The 22,227-nt window shown below is 39.5% G+C and overlaps 1 protein-coding gene and 1 long non-coding RNA gene across 2 annotated transcripts; one reads left to right on the top strand and one right to left on the bottom strand.

Moving 5' to 3' along the window:
* Positions 1 to 745: 745 nt before the first annotated feature.
* LOC119499683 lies at positions 746 to 4,158 on the top strand. The gene is made up of 3 exons (XR_005209424.1): positions 746 to 896; positions 3,375 to 3,509; positions 3,819 to 4,158. It is a non-coding gene; the product is annotated as an uncharacterized LOC119499683 (long non-coding RNA).
* Positions 2,559 to 22,198, bottom strand: col28a2a (collagen, type XXVIII, alpha 2a). The gene is made up of 35 exons (XM_037788838.1): positions 22,068 to 22,198; positions 21,689 to 21,835; positions 20,896 to 21,470; positions 20,374 to 20,394; positions 20,189 to 20,248; positions 18,346 to 18,399; positions 16,997 to 17,041; positions 16,876 to 16,902; positions 16,753 to 16,797; positions 16,594 to 16,638; positions 15,744 to 15,797; positions 14,375 to 14,443; positions 14,189 to 14,257; positions 13,985 to 14,053; positions 9,930 to 9,998; positions 9,741 to 9,809; positions 9,385 to 9,453; positions 9,215 to 9,286; positions 8,980 to 9,048; positions 8,819 to 8,890; positions 8,601 to 8,669; positions 8,364 to 8,432; positions 7,371 to 7,439; positions 7,208 to 7,276; positions 7,037 to 7,105; positions 6,778 to 6,846; positions 6,457 to 6,525; positions 6,293 to 6,373; positions 6,160 to 6,195; positions 6,034 to 6,070; positions 4,632 to 5,189; positions 4,188 to 4,504; positions 3,813 to 4,071; positions 3,304 to 3,495; positions 2,559 to 3,226 (listed from the first exon to the last, which is right to left on the bottom strand). Exons 2-35 carry the CDS (start codon positions 21,825 to 21,827, stop codon positions 3,219 to 3,221), a joined length of 3,663 nt encoding a protein of 1,220 aa, XP_037644766.1. The 5' UTR covers positions 21,828 to 21,835; positions 22,068 to 22,198; the 3' UTR covers positions 2,559 to 3,218.
* Positions 22,199 to 22,227: the final 29 nt, after the last annotated feature.

The following is a 22,227-nucleotide window of genomic DNA, read 5'->3' as shown; positions in this document are numbered from 1 at the left end:
AGCACAGAGGTCAATAATGTGGACCTGTTGCCAATCTCACAAGTTGTGGCAACACGTTTAATACATTTATTAGCCATTGCTTCTTTATATAAGATAATATAAGATAAGATAAGATAAGATAAGATAAGATATTCCTTTATTAGTCCCGCAGTGGGGAAATTTGCAGTGTACAGCAGCAAAGGGGATAGTGCAAGAAAAACAAGATGCATCAGCTAACACAGTAAAAAAAGAGCTAAACAAAGTGTAACAAAAATATGAACCATTTAAATAGAAGGAAGTATAAAAATAGGAGCAGTATATACAGTATTGACAATAAACAGACTATTAACAAAATTGCACAAGTGGAAAATGATATTGCACAATGAGAATGAAATGAAATTCCACCTGAAAATATTGCACAGTATGAATTACACCTTAATAGTAATAATGATCATGATATTGCACAGTCATTATACAGTAGAATGCAGTTATTGTCAGTTTTTTGGTGTGTAAGTGTAAGTGGTCTACTGGGAGAAGTGCTGATTGTGGAGTCTGACAGCTGCAGGAAGGAAGGACCTGCGATAGCGCTCTTTCACATACTTTGGGTGGAGCAGCTTGTCGCTGAAGGAGCTCTCCAGTGCTGAGATGGAGTCCTGCATGGGGTGGGAGTCATTCTCCATCATGGATGACAGCTTAGCCATCATCCTCCTCTCTCCCACCACCTCCACTGTGTCGAAGGGGCATCCCAGGACAGAGCTGGCCTTCCTGATCACTCTGTCTAGTCTCTTCCTCTCTGCAGCTGAGATGCTGCTGCCCCAGCAGACCACTCCATAAAAAATGTCTGATGCCACCACAGTGTCATAAAGGGTCTTCAGGAGTGGCCCCTGATTTCTAAAAGACCTCAGTCTCCTGAGCAGGTAGAGTCTGCTCTGGCCTTTCCTGTAGAGTGCAGTTGAATTGACAGTCCAGTCTAGTTTATTGTTCATGTGAACACCCAGGTACATTTATTAGCCATTGCTTCTTTATATAAAATCTGAATTTTCCCCTATATCAGGAACATGTAGTGTTTATTCTTCTGCCAGTGAGTACTACATTATTAAAGCTTCAGTAGGCAGAATGTTTTTGGCATCATTGGGCAAAAATTCCATAATAAGCTTTCAGCATATTGTAATTCAAGTATTCTGAGAGAAAACTAGACTTCTGCACCTCCTCATGGCTCTGTTTTCAGGATTTAAAAACATCTAGCCTGTGATGGGAGACTTTGACCAATCACAGGTCATTTCAGAGACAGCGTTCCTATTGGCTGTGCTCTGGCTGGTGGGCGGTGCTTGGTATTTCCTCAACATGGCTGCTGGGTCACAAACTTTCTCATTTTACAGCTAAACAGTACACTACAAGATGTTTCTGAAAACATTTTGAGGCAAGAAATATACATTACAGTAACAGAATAGCTTAAATAAAAACACATAACAACACATAGCTTCATAGCAACAGATAGCTTAAATAAAAACACATAACACATCAAAACAACACATAGCTTCATAACAACACATAACAACAGATAGCTTAATTAAAACACATAGCTTAGTAACAACATACTGTAGCTTCATAACAATTGATTTTTTTTTTTAGATTACCTGTCCCATGCACTACTGTCAGGATATAATGACCGTTTGATAAAAATAACTTTTTTTAATCATATTTGCTCCATTTCCACCCACTGCAGTTTTAACCTGATATTACTACAGGTGTTGTGCCACTTCTTAACGGAGTGTAACTAGCCTACCTACACATCATAAATCTAAATACTCCAAACTCCTTAAAATTGAGTCCTGACAGTAGCCTACAACATTAAAACACTTACTTTGTACTCTAAGAACAAGCAACACTACATTAATCTACAGTACTACATTTATTTATTTAATCTCTGTTCTATTCAAGTGTCTTAATAAGCCATGACTGACAGTGAGCCAGAAGGCACAAAAGCAGCTAGATGGAATTCCGCCCTCATTAATTTAACTTTTTACACCTGTGTTTTGACGTGTCAAAATGTCTGCTGTGAAAAAGAACAGCTAATTATTTCTGTTTCAGAGGCTGTTACAAAACAGGGGGACAAAAAGTGTATATAGTAGAGACATGTTTGTGACCTTTAACAAGCTGAAAATGTGTGTAAAACATCTGCCTCTCAAATAATAGTGTGCCATAAAAGTAAGCTGACTTTTCCCCCCACCATGACCATGGAGTAGTACGCTCCAAAGTCATGCAAACTATAAAACCCCAGTGGGACTCCTAATTAGTGCTCCATTAAAGGCAGGTGTGCCAACCAATTAAGATGTTACAACACTTGGACAGAGGAAGATAAGACTTACCTCATTTATATTGCACAGTTCATGTGCAAGAGGAAAACTGTATGTGCTTTAAATTAAAATAAAATAAAAATACACGCCGTTTTAAAGTTAGATAAAGTAAGATTTAGGTCATTTTCATAATACATTCAATTCAATGATAACAGATGATGATGGTTATAATAGTAGTAGTGATACTGGTTATTTTCCTGAATAAAAACATACAAACCACTATATTATTTTACATTTTATTATTAAAAACATATAAAACATTTATTCAGATATACACACACTGTCCAAATAGACAGACCTTTAATGGATAGATTGCAGAAAGCCTCAATCTTCATCACTAGATGAAGATGAAAGCAGCACCCAGACAGAAATGGCCCTCTAATACAGCTACCAGTTATAACCTGAACGAACACATTGTAATAACAACAAACAGAACGCGCACAAAAGTGCTCAGCATATTTCAGTACATAATATCAACACAAGGTGTGTAAAGCACGTGGCTCATAGAGGTATACGAGTGATCTACACGTTAATGTTAAATTGTAATAACATTTTTGAAGTTGTTATTTGAAACCCAAGACAGCCGAACCCTGAATAAAGGATTTCTTCTGGTTTATCAAGTACAATACAATTTATTTGAGGTAATAAAGACTGTTTTTGTTGAAGTTGATCTTGATTAAGTCAGTCAGTCATTCACTGGGGTGAAACAGCAACATGTCCACAGTTTTTCAAGGTTTGAAAACTTTTTAGTTTTGCTATTTTATCAAAAAATACATTTGTGTGTGAGGACAAAAGTGTGAACTCAACTGACAGAATGCATCACATTAACAAATAGCAGATTGTAGAGTAGTAAAGTCCACTTTCTGATGTCTTCTTCTCCTTTTAACCTGCTGGGGACAAACCAGTATAATATTTAGACAATAAAAATAAAAACAGAATTGTGCTCATTTGCTGTTACAAACATTACCTGATCTGTATAGAACGCAAGTCTTCTTGCATTCATTCTCTGTTTCGTAACGGTTATCATTTCCACCGCAGCTTCCATACCAAAACTGTGCACAGGCGTTGGCCTGCTTGTCATAGTACCAGCGGATGATGTAGCTTCGGCAGGTGCCTTGGTCCAAGCTGAGGTTACAGCGGGGATCAACAACAGGGACCTCTGAAGAAGAAATAGTGAGTGAGATGCATGTTTTTCAAAGAATGTTTAGAATAGGCCTTTTTCACTGCATATGACTTTGACTTATTTTACATATAGTAGGAAAAGCACAGGTGTTACTAATAGCATTAATGATGGCTCTGTTCTATTCAAGTATCCCAATAAGCCTTGACAGTGCCCCCCCAGGAACCTGAAACCAGAGCAGGTAAATACAATTAAGCCATCATTAATGTTATTAATAACACCTGTGCTTTCATGACTGTGACATGTCAAAATTTCCTCTTTGAAAAAGGCCTGTTGAGCAGGAGTGCAATGCTTACCTTCAGGCAGGACTGCTCTCACTACGGTCTGCAACTGATTAGAGTTTAAAGATGAAACTGAGCCCACAGATGTTGAGACAGATGTTGCATTTGAAGATGAAGACGTAGAAGATGATAAGACGGCCTCATTGGAGACGGAGCTTTCTCTCACAGTCGACAAAGATGTTGTTTTGTTTTGTTTGGCTACAATAGCTACAGTATTACCACCCCGGGCATGGGCTCTTAAGTCTAAATCTTCACCTTCATCATCTTCCAAAACCTGGAGTAGGATGACAACATAAAAATGTGTCAGTGTTGTTATGAATTCTGCACCACCAGTGAATAAAATGGCAATAGAATACTTTAATTAAAACAATGCAGAATTAATTTTCAGACCTGAAAAGGGAGAGGATCAGCACTGATGGGCAGTGTGAAAGTGTCTCCACGACCTCGGCTGTTGGTGCGTCTCAGATTTTGGATTTCCTCTTCGTATTTATGACCATTTTCGGTGTTCCCATATCCATTGTTTCCATAGCCATTGGTGTTCTCTCCATGTCCATTGTTTCCATTTATACCATGCCCATGTCCATTGTTTCCATTAATACCATGCCCATGGCCATTTTTGCCATTCCAGTGTCCATTTGTAATGCGATTGTAAATGAGGGCGCCATTTTCATCTTCACAGAACTGGCTGACGAGTTGAGACTCCAGAGCTGAAACAAGAAACTGAAAAATCAGTAAAGCGCTTGCAAACCTCTCAGCTGAAAACAATTATAGCTATGTTTTAATGAACACACTGCTGAAGGCATGATATTTACAACATCTGACTGTGATTATCACCTGGCAGAGTATTGAAGTCATCAATAAGGTACATGTGTTCGCTGTCGGGGTCAGAAGCAATGAGGTTGAGTTCTCGCAGGAACTCAGCCTGCGTAGGATCAGAAGAATTGACAATTCCCAGGGCGTACATTTCAATGTTTGCAGCGTGAGCTTCCCTCACAGCTATGTCAAGTTTGACAGACTCTCGTTTGTCAGTTTGACCATCGGTGATGACGATGGCTACTTTCCTGACTCCGGGCCGAGCACTGAAGAAAGCCTCCTGAGTCGCCTTTCTTATGGCGGTGCCGGTGTAGGTGCCCTCACCCATGTAAGGTATTTTTCTGATTGCCTGCTTAACGTCTTGTTTGCTTATGTAGCGAGCCAAGTTGAACTCCAAATGGACATCCAGACTGTAGAGGACCAGTCCGATTCTGGTGGCGTTGCGTCCGACTGTGGTCCGGTCGACCAACCTGGTGACAAAGTCCTTGATGATTTCAAAGTTCTCGGGGCCGACGCTCTCCGAGCTGTCGATGACGAACACGAGTTCCATCGGCCGTTCTTTGCACTTGATGCCACATCCTGAAAACAATGAAATACTGTCATTACTCCGCTATTCTCTGGTTTAGCCAATGACAGTTTTAATGCTGCACTAAACGATATTTCTATTTTAACAATTGATCAAATAACGTGTAATGTGAAAGAGGTGGCTTGCAATGAAAAACCCACAGAGAATCATGACCACACTCTGCAGCTCCTCTCAGCTCTTTGGAGTCTTTTAGCGTCTTTCAGGTAGTTTTTTTCCATTTATGGCTAGCAACTTTACTGTTTTGGTTCACTCTCAACGCTTTCATTGTTTTCACTCATAGCAAGCATTTGTTTTCAGTGAAAAGGCTCTAAAAAACTACTATCTATAAACCTACCCAACACCAAACAGCAGACAGACATAGTAAGCGGCTAAAGCAGCTCTTTAGCAACTCCGGAGTTGGTAGGGACCAAAACGGAGCTAAAAGGAGAGTGAATATTAGATTTACATTTGTCAGGTCGACATAAACATGAATCCAAATGAATGCTAATGTTGCTCCATGTCTGCTGGATGCGGTTCGACTATTTGCTAACATAAATTTGCAATAGAAATTTTATAATGCTAGAATATGTGTTAACAGGTTTTACTACAGCCCCAAGTGGCCATCAATTATTACTGCTATAAAACATTGTAGCTTATATAAAATGATGTTGTCAGAGTTGTTTTGACAATAAAACACCTTTCATACTTTGGCTCTATATTCATGCCACCTGTCAGTTCAGAGTAACTCTCCTAATAGATATATCAGATCTCATTGCATGTTACATAACAACATGCTTTCCTTTCAGATACCAGCTACTTATTAACAGTTATACTGATAAACTAGACTTGTAGTCTTACCACAGATTTCTTTGATCAGCTTAATAACGTCTTCTCTCTGAAAAATATGAGAACATTTATATTAGTACAAAATCACTATAATTTATTGAATGTTCAAACATTCCTTCGTTGAATTGATGAGCTTACTGTGAGGCCTTGGTCTCCTTTTGCTCCTGGCCTTCCCTGGGTTTGGAGGAAAGTTGAAAACAATATTACAGCTTAACTTTGTCAGTTTGATTATTTATTTTTGGAAGAGAGGAATAAAATCTGTTTTACTTACTGCTTCCCCAGCGAGTCCATGATCTCCCATGTCTCCTGTAGTACCTTTCATTCCCCTCTCACCCTGTGATCCACGATCACCCTGTAACAAGGCAATTGTAATTAATCAGTCAGAGACCATCAGATATCAATAAAATGTTTAGAGGATATGTGTAAATCTGTCACCTTTGCTCCAGGAAATCCATCTCCTTGAGGCCCTCTAGGCCCAGTCATACCTTGAGATCCTGGCTCACCCTGAAATTAGATCTTAGATTTATTGAATCGTAGGGAAGCTTTCCACACTCTCGATAGATCATAAATTATTGCTATGTTTTGTCCTGCAGCTAGTTTCTCTGGCAGTTCTATTGTGTAACATGTCAGCACCAATTAAGTGCATCATATTGCTTCACTCTTACTTGCTGTGGAAAATGTGAATTAATCCTGATTATGAAGAGCTTGGTAAGTGCTCGAAAGACAGCGCTTATGTAAAACAGTGGTAACATTTACCTTTGGGCCTTGAATACCCTCTCCTGAAGGTCCAGTTGGACCAGCAGCTCCTGGCCTCCCAACATTACCCTTAAAACAATGATTAAAAGTAATATTAGCATATGCGCGCTCGCGTGTGTCTGGAGTCACTGCGAGCCCGACGCTGACTTTCGTTGACTTCACGGCCACAGGTGTCACTGTTAACAAGCGTTTCTGAAAGTTACAAATAGTCCCTTTAACTATAATTGTATTGAGCCATTTGTTAGATAATCTTTCTTACAGGTGGTCCTTGTAAGCCCTCTCCAGGTGGGCCGGTCAAACCCGGCAATCCTCTGAAGCCAATATCCCCCTGAAACGGACATGACATTATCAAATTCACTATGAGCATCCCAATACATACACTCGCATGAAAAAAACAGACAAACAAACCAAAAAACATGTAGACACCAACCTTGGGACCAGGAATTCCTATTCCTTCTGGGCCCGGCTCGCCCGATAAGCCTGGCAGGCCTGGAGGACCCTAAAATAAGTCCATAAATTAGTTTAGACCGTGCCAGCTTGCACAGGATTTACTGGTTACAGAATTATATGTGCAAAATGTTGATTATACAAACCACAGGGCCGGGCATGCCTTCTCCTTTTGGACCAAGTGGACCTGATAAACCCGTATGACCACGATCACCCTGGTTAAACAGAATTTAGTGATGAAGACTATCAACATTACGCTGATTCGAACAATATGGTTAACTAGAAAAGGCAATTTCTGAAGAAATTGTGGTGTGAATGCTGGCTGTTGAAAAGCTTGCTGAGAGGATTGCTGGCTTTAATTTGGATGAAGAAGCAGCCGAAGGAGGATGAATGAGTTTGAAAAGTGAGAAATGGGTGGGTTCGATTAGGAAATCTCAAACATCTGTGTTGAATATTTTCAAAAAGTATGAAAGTTTATAGTTATATAAAACTTATAGATGTGGAACATTTTAAGGTTTGAATGGAGTATGAATCAGTAGATAAGAGTTGTTAATACATGAAAAAGCAGTTGATGCAGTTGTTGGAAAAGTGTGAAAGGGATGAAGGATGCAACATATAGTAAGCAATGAAAGAAGTACAAATGGGAGTTTTAGAGAAAGGACTTAAATGGGTTTAAGTGTAATGAGAAGGAGTTGAGGTTTCCTTTAATTGTCTTTGTTGGAATAACGATAAAACTTCAGCTGAGGTCTAAGCAAGCCCCCAGGAAGTGTGTATCCATTGTATATCCATTTCTGTTCGCTATATTTGGAATATTTTCCCAGCTCTATCTTGCCGTCAGACAGAGCTTTCTGGCGGGGAACTGAACTGAAAGTGAAAGTGATAAGTTTCACTTTCAATTCAGTTGCCCGTCAGAAACATAGTTGTACACTTAAACTGATATTGATTGTTTTAGGTGAGCCTTTCTTTTAGGTGTCTAAAAAAGGTTTTGCTGCTGCCCCCGTCCACAGCAGTTCATTGCTTTACCAATCGGTAACTCCTACGCCGTCTACTGTAGGTAATACACTGACTATGGATCAGTATCTCATACTTGCTTCCAGCATTCACACCCAATAAATGTTCTAAAAAAACACAGTGTTTACCTTTGGACCCGGTAATCCATGGCCTGTTTCCCCAACAGGACCAGAAGGACCAGAAGGGCCTACATCACCCTAGAGACAAGACAATAAAGTCACAGTGTTGAATGGTGGCAATAACTTTTTGATGCATCACCACATCAGAATCTATCTGGCAGCTCTTCTGGCTGCCTGTTACCTGTCTACTTCGGTGCCAAGATCTGTGTTAAGAGACAGTTTGATGATGCGTTTTTATTTATTCACCTTTGGACCTGATATGGACCGTCCTGCATGTCCTGGCATGCCCTGCTGGCCTGGTATCCCACGTTCACCCTGAAAGATGAGAGTTGGCAAGAGACTTAAATTCCAATTAATATCTTCATTTTAAGATAACTTGTGCCCCCAACACCCTGCAGAGGACGTGTTGAGGACTTGCTATCACACTACAATAAAATAGACCTACTTGATCCATTAACTCTTACCTTTGGTCCAGACGGTCCTGAGATCCCAGGTGGCCCATGTAACCCACGGATGCCCCTCAGACCCTGGTCACCCTGGGAGGGATTACAGCACACATCATCGGATTAATATTTGTTGTCGTATTAATTCTGAACAACACAAAGATATATAATCTAAAGCATACCTTCTCCCCTTGAGTGCCAATTCCTTGTGCTCCCTCTGAACCTTTTGAACCATGTAAACCTGCCTCCCCCTAAGAGAGGAAAGGTAGATGAGACATAGAAGCAATCCGCAGCTGTGACAAATAAATCTGTAAATAGTCAAATTATATCATTGTAAACCAATGGAGAAAGGAAAGGAAGGTTCAGAGTCTTGGTAAATTGGTAAGTTTTCCACAGAGTTGGCATAATGTAGTTTACCTTCTGTCCTGGAGCTCCATCCTCTCCTGGAAGACCAGGCAGGCCGCCCATACCAGGTGCTCCAGGGTCTCCCTGTAACAGTAGAATAATATTATTTGATTTTTGATGGATTCAGTACATTAGCACGCAGCATATGCTAACATGAACCATAACTAAAGTGACTCGTTTACCTTTGAGCCAGGCTCACCAATGCCTCTGTCGCCTGTGGTTCCCTGCTCTCCCGGTAAACCTTGGTCTCCCTACAAGTAGAAATATCAAGACAGCACACGTAATTATAAGAAACATTTAACAAACCGACGAGTTACGGATTTGTTTGGTATGTTGTTTGTCCAATTCATTGTTCACATCTACATTTTAATATTGTATAACATATAAACGTTAGGTCCTGTTTACAATTATAAACATGATTTTATATCTATGTTATATTAAATCTGAAAATGAAACCAGCAATATTACAACTTTAGAAACCACCCTAAATACCAACATACAATCGATGCATTTCATACAGGAGGTGTATTAAACAAACCTTTGGTCCAAGTAAACCTTCTCCTGGATGTCCCCTGGCTCCTGGTGGACCTCTTGGACCCTCGACTCCCTGAGCAGTAATACAAATTAGATTGCTTTTGGTGCAGAGTGTCCTACTACTCCATGTATACAGTATATACTGTATGTCAGCGTGACATTGTGAAAATATAAATGAAGATTTGTTGCTGACCTTCTCTCCCTGTATGCCAGCTCCTGTCATTCCAGTTGGCCCTGGAAAACCTAAAGGTCCCAAGTCACCCTGGAAGTAAAACACCATAATCAGTTTAATACAAAAGTATCAGTTCTCAGTAACTCCCATGACAATATATGTGTGCATATGTTACATATCACCATCTAGCAATGGGGTGTTAATGCAAATAAAAGGAAAGCCCGCTAAATATTGCAGACATCCAACGAGGCCTAATCATTTTCAGACATTATTTTCACTGTAAACACTGTACTGAGTAGATGACAGACTAGTAATATAAGGCTATAGAGGACAGATCATACAGAACAACAATGGTACACAAAACTGTATTTTGATGTCATGATATTCGTCTTAATACATTTTCTCCGCTCATTATTCATGCCTGTCAGTTAACATCTCCTTTGCTTGCCTACTAATGATCTCCGCCTGTTTTTTTGGACTTGTTTACCTTCGTTGACTAATCTGTTGCTGACATTGGTTATGAACAAAAACCAAGTAAACTGCCTCTACATGAAGCTTTTGAGTCGTCAATACAATTTATACAAGGACTGTCACACTTGGGGCAACTATGCATGTAGTCTATCCATTTTGGGAAATATCCAGAGTTCAGATAATTCATGAATTACATAAATAGTACATAAATGGTTCTTTCAAGTATAGCACAATTGTTGACCCCAAGGATGTATATATATTTATATCTCAAGCAGAAAATGAAAGTGTTCTACTTATGTTTGACTGAAAACACCTGATGATTTAAAGGAGCAGTGTGTAGGATTTAGTGCCATCTTGTGTTGTGGTTGCAGATTGCAACAAACTGAATACCCCTCCGCTCACCCCTCCCTTTCCAAGCGTGTCGGAGCGCTAACTCTCTAGAGCCAGTGTTTGGTTTGTCCGTTCTGTGCTACTGTAGAAACATGACGGAGCAACATGGTCGACTCCCTGAAGAGGACCTGTTCCCTATGTAGATATGAAGGGCTCATTCTAAGCTAACGAAAACACAACAATCCTTAGTTTCATGTGATTATACATTAATGAAAACATATTTATGAATACTATATTCCATTTCTGCTAATAGATCTCTCTAAATTCTACACACTGGTCCTTTAAAATTTAGGTTGAGGTTCCCTCATGGATTTCATTGGAGCCTTTGTTGTGTTGACCTGAGTGTTTGCAGTATATTCTCATTGTTAGATGATACATTTATAACCCACCCTTTCTCCTTTGATTCCTGCACCCTGTTGTCCCCTCGACCCCCTCGGTCCAGCGAGCCCCCGTTCCCCCTGTGGAACAAAAGCGGGTTATCTCTGTCAGTTACATCACAGCCAGTTGCATTTGGGTCACGGCCGAGTCTACATTGTTGCCAGTAAAGAAGAGCATGTTGGCTCCTGTCATCCTCTTGGGATTGATACAAAAAGATCCTTCGCACACAAAGAACGGAACAGTCTTTTCTTCATGGCACCTTTTGACTGCATGAACTTTTTCCAGTGCCAGCGAGTCATGAAGTGAAGAGGTTGCTGATGGGAACAGCCTGAGCAACATCCAAGTGTAATGAAACGCAGACACGAAGACTTGATCATGCAAACTTTATGTGTGTGTATGTGCGTGTAGAGAAGAGAGGGTTTGATCACCTCTGACAGAAGCACTCTGACCCCTGTTTTACAAGAGGTAGAAGTCAGCAGAGGAGTAAAATCTATAACAGCTAGGAAGTCTGGCACAGGTAAAACAGATGTGTTGTTGCTTGAGGACATTTTCAGTGTTCGTTTTCCAAAAGCATACAAAAGTGTACTTCTTTTTTTACAGAGAATCCTCCACATAAATACGCTCCTCACAAAGAGTCAGATAAAACCCTGTTGGCCTGCAAAATAGTAGACCTCTCAAAAAATGTCTTGAGTGGTTGTGGACATTCCCATATCTTCCATTCTGTCTTAACCAGACTGAATATTTGAGCCTTTAATTTTACCCGTTAGGTTTCCAAACCAGCTGGTAATAACATAACGTAAAATGGACTCTATGGTAGCTCTACAGAAAATGAGCATGATATTCCTGCAGACACCAAAAACTCTGAGTCTCCGAAGGAAATGGAGGTGCCGATGGATTCTCGTACGGACACTTGCAACATGAGTGTGCCCCTAAATATTTGTAAGAAGCGACTTGTATGGCAACAGACTATGATCTCCAATTGATCTGGGATCTAACACAATTCATTCAGTTTTTCCTCAGTGTTGCAGCACAGGGGGAAAAAAATACTGTTATTACAGGCTTTACACATCAACACCAGAGTGAGTAGTAACGCTTGAGTGAACACCTGAGTTGTGAGTCAGTGAGTTGGAACAGACAGAGATCTGGGTTTGACAGATGAAGGCCATGAACTGTACTGTAGAATAGTTCAGATTACACACATTATTCAATGAGAGCGTATGTTTTTGTAAGGATCTAGCAGCTGATTAATGCAATGTTTATGAACTTGTGAACTTGGAACAAAATGAAAGCTAATAGTTACTGATAAGTGGTAATAATCTATAATTGCTTTTAAACATGCAAATATGTTTAGAAATTGCATTCTGCTAATAAATTAAAGAATATCTGCAGCCCTCTATTTGATATTGATATCAGGTTGACATCACATTCATTCGGTGGCCCTAAGAGCTCAACGCACTGCAAATTAAGAAAACACATGCAAATAGACAAACACAAGCAAATGAAGAAACATCTTCACCAATTTGACAACACATGCGCAGCATTTATAAAACATGAATGTGACGACGCATTTAGAAAAAGTGCTGCAAACAGAGAAAAAGGCTGCAAGAAGCTCACAACACAACAATAACTGTTTCCAGGGGACACTACAAAGTGATGCACACAGCACTTGTTGCCATGGTTTGTTGCTTATGAAGTTATGTTAAAATAAACCAAAAAAACATACATTTCAGGTCATTTTCCAACACCACTGACAGATTGCCGACTTCAATAACTTCATAATCCACAAACCATGGCAACAACAAGCGTGTTCTGGCCGTGTGCATCACTTTTTAGTGTCCCGTGGAAACAGTTTCTATTGTCTTGAGCTTCTTTAGGTGCCTTTTCTAAATGCTGCACGTGTTGTCAAATTGGTGAAGATGTTTCTTCATTTGCTTGTGTTGTGTTGATTTGCATGTGTTTTATTAATTTGCAGTATGTTGAGCTCTCAGGGCCACCGTACATTCAGCATGTTTACGTCACTCAATAGAATTAACCTTTGATTCAACTGGAAGATAAGCAGAGCTTGAAGCCAAAAACAAAAATCAAAGGATTGGTTCATTTCCAGCTGGGGATGTTTATTGCATGTCATCCTCACTGCTCTCTCCCAATGTTTCCTGTCAGCTATTAAATACTGTATAGAGAAAATGCCAAATCAAATGATTGATTCATAACATTAAAGAGTGTTGAGGTGCAGCAAGTTGTGTTTTTTCAGATATTTACCGACTTCTTTAACTAAAATTTCTGCTTAATGACTTTTCCAGCAGCATTGTGCAGGAGATTTATGCAGCTCCACATATTTACACCTGAGCAGCTTCAATGGGGATTAAGAGCTTTGCTGAAGAGCACCTTAACAGAGTAATCGATGCAGGGGATAGTAGGGGCTTTGCTTGCCTTGATTTCTAGTCTATATTCCTCTGGGTATCTGTGATTGAAATCTCCATCTGGCCAGTATCCCTGAATCCCATTGCTGCAAGCTCTCCTCATATGTTTATGTGTTCATACACATTGAACCATTTAGACTTCACATATCATTAACAGCGCATGAGAAAAGCTGGACAGTCCTCTGCAACAGTTTAACATTTTTTCAATATTTTTCTAAGCATTTAGGCATTACTTCATCAACAAATGACCCGTTATTTAATTACTCTGTAAACCATACGTTATTAAGGTGTTCAATTTTTTCTCTCTTTCTGGTCTACCCTATAGAGAGCGTTATCAAAGCATTGAGGACTGTTCTAGTTTTACTATAAACAATTACTATTGTTTTGATGAGTTCTTGGATGACAGACTCAAAATACCTTTGGTCCGGGAAGCCCTTCGCCATGGGGTCCTTTTTCCCCTTGAACACCTTGTGATCCTTGAGGTCCCTGTAAACAAAGCCAGAGTGTACAATATGTCACCCAAACAGTGCTCAGGTCAAAGTATGGACTTTCTCAGCAGATCAACAGACACAAAAACATTCAACACTTTAGGATATCACAGACTGTTTCTTCTTAACTTACAGAAATGCCGGGTTCGCCCACTCCATGGGGACCGGGAGGACCTGGTCGGCCCTGGAATCCCATGTCACCCTGCAGATTTATATAGTAGCTTCATTTAATAAGAGAAACTCAAAGAAATGCAGTTAGCAAATAAAAAATCATAAAGTACACGAAAAAATGCAGAGGATAATCCATAATATCATTTACTTTTGGTCCAGGAAGTCCAGTACCAGTTTCTCCCTGAATTCCTGAAGGGCCAGGTGGGCCACGCTCACCCTGTGATCACAAACATAATAACATTTAACACAAGTGTGCATTGGAGCTTAAATCCTGTATCAATATAGCAAAAGGACATGAGTTCTGAACCATTAGTTTAGTGTTATCCTTGTAAATCGCTTTTTTTTGTCTTTTAAACCTTTTGATGTCTTTCATTTATTGTGTAATTAAACACTATGTTTTACCCCTGGAAAGTACTACCTAACTCAAAACTAAATCTAATTGTATACACACATACTGTACATACATGCACACATGCAGACAACATGCTCCTTTGAAGCTGAAAATAATGCTGTAAATCTCTTCCTGCAGGCCAGGACAAATAAGAGCTAAACCTGAGCTCCAGTAATGACTTAAAGTTCAAGAAATCCCGAACAATAGTGTCTCAAATTAACAAAGAACTACTGGAGGCTCTTTACTAAATCGAGGTTTGAATGTATAAAATTTATTTTTAGATTTAAAAAAAAACTTTTATCCAAAAAATAAAAGAGAAAACAGAAATGCAGAGGATGACATAAAGATATGCAATGTAATTATATTATCTTGATTTAACAGAATAGAATAGTTTCTATGTGCCATTTTACTACATTTCAATTTAACCTGAATAATTAACTTAAGAGTTATCATTCCTTGTTCCAGTCATGCTCTATCTATCTATCTATCTATCTATCTATCTATCTATCTATCTATCTATCTATCTATCTATTGTAAGGACTGTGGGGCATAGAGGCACACTTAAAATTTCACATTTAAACATGTATTTCTTTCTAGAAATATTTATACATTTAATTAATATGTGAAAAGTCTTGTTTTACAGGAGTCTTTTCAGAGATATATACAAAAATTAAACCACATAGGGACCACCAAGAGTCCTGTTATTCTTTGCAAATGCTTCCTACATGTCTTCACATGGCGAGACGCCGCGCATACACTGACTTTCCATGTATGTTATTAACGGCAGGTCTTGGTGGGGAAGCCGACAATGCTGTAGGCACTTCCTAGTCTGTATTTAGAAACAGGATACAAGGACAACATTCGGAGATCCTGTAGTGAAATTTTTTGCTGATGGCTCATCCCTTGGCTGGTGGTGAATAACAGTAATGATGGGGAAGACTTTGGCTCATTGCCAAGTGTTCACACAGGGGTTTATTACCAGACAAACAGACCTCTGTGCTGCTACGGTAAAGAGCAGGGTGGTAAAAGCTCCGACCCCTAGTTTAAACTAATCATAAGAGGAAATGTAAAGGTCACAGCAGATGTGCACGATGAGGTAAGTAAAAGATGTTCCAAAGGGGCTGACCTGCTTTCCCTGATGGCCCTCTGGTCCAATGTCTCCATGTGGTCCTGGTAATCCCTGGGCAGAAACAACATACAATACAGCCATTAATAAAGATACATGTGGTGATTTCTGCAGCTATTTTCTTTTTTATAAAAGGATTTCACATACAGCAGTCCAATGATTATTTCTAATAATACACAACTATGCAAACATCATACCTGGGTACCTCTATCTTAAGTTAAAAACATCCGTTCTCTCTTTTGACTGCTTGTTTAAACAAGGTAATGTGTTAAAGGTCCCATATCATGCTCATTTTCAGGTTCATACTTGTATTTTGTGTTTCTACTAGAACATGTTTATATGCTTTAATGTTAAAAAAAACCTTTATTTTCCTCATACTGTCTGCCTGAATATGCCTGTATTTACCCTCTGTTTGAAATGCTCCGTTTTAGCGCATTTCAATGGAATTGCAACAGAATTGCGTTACCAGGCAAAATTTGGGTCCATGTGTATTTCTTGTCAGCTGATGACATTCACATACACTGCAATAGGAAATAAACTGGGACACATTTAAAATGTTTATGTTTAAAACCGTGTAATGGTCTAAATATTGTATATTTGTGACATCACAAATGGACAGAAATCCTAACGGCTTGTTTCAAACGCACAATTTCTGAATACGGGCTGTGTGTATTTCTCCATGGATTGAGCGTTTTGATAGTTTAACAGTATTTATATAGCATTTAAACCTGCTTTACAATATAGAAGACATGAAAATCTCACTTTTTACAATATGTGACCTTTAACTATCAGAGACAAGCTCTATTATAAAAGCATGAATTACACATTTTACTACTGAAATATTACTGACCTGCAGACCTCTAAGCCCTCTTGGTCCAAGAGAACCCTCAGGACCCTGAAGCACATCAACCAGGGAAGAGAAAGGCCATAAGATCAAACACAGTTAGTAGGAATGATCAAACTGGAAACGTAATATTCAGTATGTGTAGTGTCAACAGTGTTGTTGTACCCTGTCTCCTTTGATTCCTGGAGTTCCACACTCGCCCCTGTCACCCTGTGTAGAAAATGACAGGCTTGCATTGTTTCCGACAAAAATAAAATGCTATCATTGTAATTAATCTAAGTCACATACCATCTCTCCATTGTAACCTGGTTTTCCCTGCAAATAAAATTAACGAGATGCTATGTGTGAACTAACTACATGAACAGTAATGAATATTTTCTTAATTTTTGGCATGAATAGCGACATTTACCTCAGCACCCTCTCTCCCGGGTAGACCACTTAGTCCTGCTTCACCCTGATATGACAGAAAGTACAATGACTTATTATTTCAATGAATACGAGTTACAACTACTGTAAAGTAAATACTTTAACACAGAATAAACAGTCTGGTATTGCAGGTATAAACATGTTTAGAAGGGAAACAAAAATATGATGAAAAAATTAAACATCCTCCATTTAATGTAAAGTGTCTCCTATACTGTAACAGCAACATTAATAGACTGAAAACTTAACACACCCTGAAATGAATGTGTATAAGCCATATGAGCCCAAATATAAAATGAATTTGAAATAAATAATGAGCTGATGTTGAATAAATGAGCTGTTTATGATTATTCATAATTTTATTAATCATATCCTAAATTCCAAATTTTAAAACAATAAATGCTAAAAATACAAAAATAAAAGCACAGTACACATAAACACAAGCGACAAGATAGACAAAATATAAAAAGTCATGTAGTCAGATTAACAATTGTGCAGACACAAACCCTAAGGTAAAAAGGTGGGACAGATGACAATGCCTTCTATTGGCATAAAAATGCCAATAGAAGGGATGTGAGTGTAAGGGAATAGGGGCGGAGGTGGTCAGAAATATAAATGGGTTCCACAAGATGCAAATGAAAGGACCTTAAAATCAATCCCATATTTGATTGGTAGCCGGTGAAGGAAGGCTAATACGGGCTGCCAAGGCTGACTGACTAACTCACGCATATGTTGTGTACAACAACCAAGATGTACAGAAATAAAAGCATGTAAATATACATATCTGGCATTTGTGCAGTACGCACATTCAAGGACAGTGTTTGTTAAATGTACTATTGGAGTCAGAAAGGCCAGAAATCAGAACCTGACCAGATCATGCTTATCAATCCAACCATCTCTACAAGAATCTCACAGGGCTTAATCAACATCGCCAGTTTTCAAGGGGAGGTACAGCTACATATTGTCAGTGTGACAGTGATGAGTGTTTTCTAATAATAGAGTCCAGTGGGAGCACATATGGAGAATAAAAGAGAGCCTAAAATGGAACCCTGTTACAAATTGCTAATATATAAATTAGAATCATAGATAATAATTAAGCAGATTCCATATGAACCAGTGTTTACTATTATTCTATTTTTTTTTTTTAAAGTTTTACCAAGTACTTTACAATTAACAGACATTGGATGACCCAGTTCAGGAACCCTGACAACTTTTTTTTTCTCCAGAATTCAAACATAGAATTTGGAGCACTCAGTAAGTGTTATGTAACACCTGACAGAGCCTGCATGCCAGCTAAGAAATGTGTAGTCCACATGTCCATCAAAAAGCACACACCTTTTGCCCTCTAAGCCCTGGGGCGCCATCATCTCCTGAGCGACCTTTTTTCCCCTGGAGAATGAAACAAAGTCAGGGTTAAGTTGATTAATTTCTTCCACTGACATTTTGCTCCACATTGACAGCTCGCTCACATAGTATGTTGAAACCATGTTGAACCATGTTGAAAACGTATGTTCTGGGTTTTTTTTCTCTATGGTGTAAATAGTGAACTCATGATTTTGTTTTATCAATGCAGTGTAATTTTATGTGGCATTCAAGTACAGTATGGTAACCTGTCAGCAAAGTTAAAGTCGTACTCAAACGGCCATGAAGATCATAGGGAAAAAATAACATCACTATCTTCATCCTTTATATGAAAAATATGTACTGAGGGAGGCACAGAAGATTCTGAACATCCCAAAACACATTTTAAACACATAATTTGAGGTGTTGCCTTCAGGTCAACGGATCAGCCAAATTGCGGCTAATAAATCGGTACGAAACTTAATTAATTCCATCCTCCATCAAAATATTAAATAGCAACAAGTGGTAGTACTATATGATTTTATTTGGGGACTAAGATATTGCGATTTGATTATTTATTATCTGGTTTGATTAAACCTGGTTTTATTAATTGACACTGTTGTTTTTTATTGCTTTGTATTGTTCCAAAGAACGCCTGTCAGAGTCTCACACTGAATGAATTTAAGCATGTTTAAGCATGAGTGTATGTATGTATGACCATATGATCTATGACGTGCTATGAGTGCATGTGCATTTTGACTTTGTTGATAAGTGTGTTGTGTGATGCAGCAGCTTGGAGACAGTTTTCCCTGCAGGACAATGAAGTATATCTTATCTTATCACTAAAGACAAACAGGTCTATGACCCATAACCTGAAAATAAAAGTTATCTTGACCATGTAGATGCAAAGTGAAAGTTTCCTTGTCTCTAGGCGGGCATTGTTTGAGAAAGACAGAGGGGAAAAAGGTAACTAGGCTGATGTCTGAATGTGTGTTATATATGATGGATGTGAGGGCGGTCTGACAGTTGAAGTGGGCATGAGGTGTCTTGTCCACAAGGCCAGGGGTCATTGTCTCGAGCTGCACCTGGACGGCGTGTGTCAATTGCTATCCACCTGAAATCACTAGTTTGTGGCCATTAAACTAATGAGAGCAATTATGAGAGCCTCTTCGTCCGAGTGTAAGAATCCGAAGAATCTCTCTGAGGAGAAAGCACCTGGTTAATGGCCACGCAGCTGTCTGTCAGTAACCTGATTATCTGCCAGGTTTGCTGGAAAGCTTGACATAACCTGAGCTCTTTATTAGTGTGAGTGGGTGTCTAGAGCGGGTGGGATCTTCTAGCGTCACACAGAAATCATGTGTAATATCTGATGCTCCATCCTGCAGTCCATCTATCCCTGCGTAACTGACCGCGGCAGTAGGGGTGGTATGGGAGATTTATGGTGGCCCAAGGTCCAGCTGTAAATGCGGTGCCTCTGGTTTCCATGGGGGACATTTTATGTTACATGAGAAATGCCCAATAACTGTCTAAGACAGGGCACAACAAACATAGCAGACCACTGTTTCATTTTCCTGTCTCCATAGATTTGCTTTGAGAATGTGGGGCAGCACCACCTATCCACTTATTCTGCTTATGCAAACGCCTGCAAGCTATACTGAGGAGAAAAAAGCAAGTAATTATCCTGATTGTTCAAAACTGCACAATTACCATTCCTAAAATATCAGGATCATGTTAGATTTCTCTGCACAAGATTTCAAGTATCCTTTCTTCACACTTCAAAAAGAAAACTGCTCTTTGCTTGTGGAGTAATTTGAAAAGTTTGAGGCTAAATACTCACCGCAGGCCCACTTGGTCCCCTCTCTCCTTTCTCACAGGCACATCTCTGAGCCAGAGGGCACTTCAGAAAAAGATAAATGTTTGCTAAGCTGTCACGAATGTAATTCTATACACTCTCACCTAATTACACATTATTAAATGTCAAAAGCTTCTGTATACTAACTGTTTAGTTGTAATTATACTTACTCCTTCATCAGCCAAGCCAGTCTGCAAAGAAAACAAAAGTTGATTAATATCTTCCAGGATTTGAATCGTAGCAATATTGTAGTCCCTAATGAGATTTGTTCAGTCGTTGCTTAGTGATGCAGATTGGTCATGATCATTTAAAGTAGCACCATAATTGCAAAAAACAACTTTTTTTGTGAAACCAAAGCTGTAGCCACTTAAACTCGAACACTTCAACATTTAACCAGTGTAATAAATAAATGTTTAAATGCAAGCCATGTGAGAAATTCTAGGAATCCTGGGGGATATGTTCATGCAGATGTCAAACAGTATTTTTCTAAAGCTGCGTAAATAGCCTAAAATCCAGAGCTGTCATAGGCCTTCTTTCATTTGTTTCTCCAGATCGTTGTCATCATTCCATCTCTATAGGAATACCTGAACAAGCCTGTCCATGTGTCAACTCCCAAATAGATCCTCATTCAAAGCAAATACATCACTTTTCTTCTCAATGGTGTTCTGCTGAAAGACAGGTATTATACTCACAATCTCAGTGACGATTTTTTCAACAATGTCTTCGTCCTGTAAATTGTGGAGGAAGCGGGAGGCCGGGGAGCTGGCGAGTAGACGGAGCTGGGCCACATTGGTTGGCTCGTTGGCTTCCCGGGTGATGCCCAAAGAGAAGAATCTGACGCCCTGGTTCTTGGCATCAGCAACAGCAGAGAAAATGTCAGGGTTCCTCGGGTGGGAAATACCATCTGTGAGCAGTACGGCCACTTTGATGCTGCTGGGACTGGATTCCTCCAGGTAGATCCTGGTCATATTGGTGATGGCATAGGTGGTGTAGGTGCCGTGCCCAATGTAGATGATGGGAGCAATACGGGTCTTGAAGTTCTCTGTGCCCTTCCAGTCTCTGAAGGTTTGCTCTATGATAACATGACTGCTGTACTGGAGCAGAGCCACCCTAAAGCTCAAATTGCGGCCATTCTGCAGCTGTACTCCTTGGAGTCTGTCCACCATGTTCACGGTAAACTGCTTTTCCTGCTCGTGATTGTCCTTGGCGCTCTCGGAGCTGTCCAACAGGAAGGAGAGCTCCAAGCTACAGTCCTTATCCAGGATGGCTGTGTGCACACAGAACAGGATGAAGGACTCTCTAGTGGCAATGCAACATGTATTTAACTTCATGTCAAAATTATGCATTTTTTTTCTTACAAGACATGAACAATACATGAATATAATACTGTAGCAACAGCATGTTGTTGATGTATTTCCTGCACCAAAGGAATTGGTATTAGAATCAAATTATTCCATTCATTTTATTTTCTATTCATTGTCTTACCTTGTCCATCATGAATATTTGCAGCTAGAAGTTTGGCCCTGGATTTCCTGTTAGTTTTCCTCTCTTCTTTAACTTCTTGGGCCCAGACACTGGTCAGTGCTGTGACCAGCAGCACCAACGTAGAGGAGGGTAACATCATTGTCCCAACTATGGAGAAAAACAGCAACAACAAATCAAAAATCAATCAATTTTACTCTCCACAAAAGTAGTTTCTGCATCAAATCAGAGTGGATGAAGTTTGTGCATCCATACATTTTATCTGCTAAGTTTAAAAACATTTTAGAAAACAGTCAAACAAAAGATTGCTGAATATTATTTTGTTATAAAAGTGGGGTATATCCTTAAAAATAATTGAGCAATAGTTTTCACATCAACTCACAGTCCAATCTCCTTTGCAGCTTCTAGTCTTTCAGTGTCCTATTCCGAGTGCAGCCCAAAATGCAGACTTGAAGAAGGTAGCAGGAACAGCAGAGGACCAGAGTGCACAGTGAGCTCCAGTTAGCTCATTGACTGAACAGCAGCAGCAGCAGCAGAACTAG

The sequence above is a fragment of the Sebastes umbrosus genome, chromosome 13 (genome assembly GCF_015220745.1).
Source record: "Sebastes umbrosus isolate fSebUmb1 chromosome 13, fSebUmb1.pri, whole genome shotgun sequence".
NCBI lineage: Eukaryota > Metazoa > Chordata > Actinopteri > Perciformes > Sebastidae > Sebastes > Sebastes umbrosus.
This window is presented reverse-complemented; position numbering and strand designations above follow the sequence as displayed.

Coding starts and splice junctions, on each gene's coding strand:
- col28a2a (XM_037788838.1), bottom strand. CDS start 21,827: ATGATGTTACCCTCCTCTACGTTGGTGCTGCTGGTCACAGCACTGACC. Junction 6,071..6,159: donor AAGGAGACCAAGGCCTCACA/GTAAGCTCATCA, acceptor CATATTTTTCAG/AGAGAAGACGTTATTAAGCT. Junction 4,072..4,187: donor CTGATCCTCTCCCTTTTCAG/GTCTGAAAATTA, acceptor ATCCTACTCCAG/GTTTTGGAAGATGATGAAGG.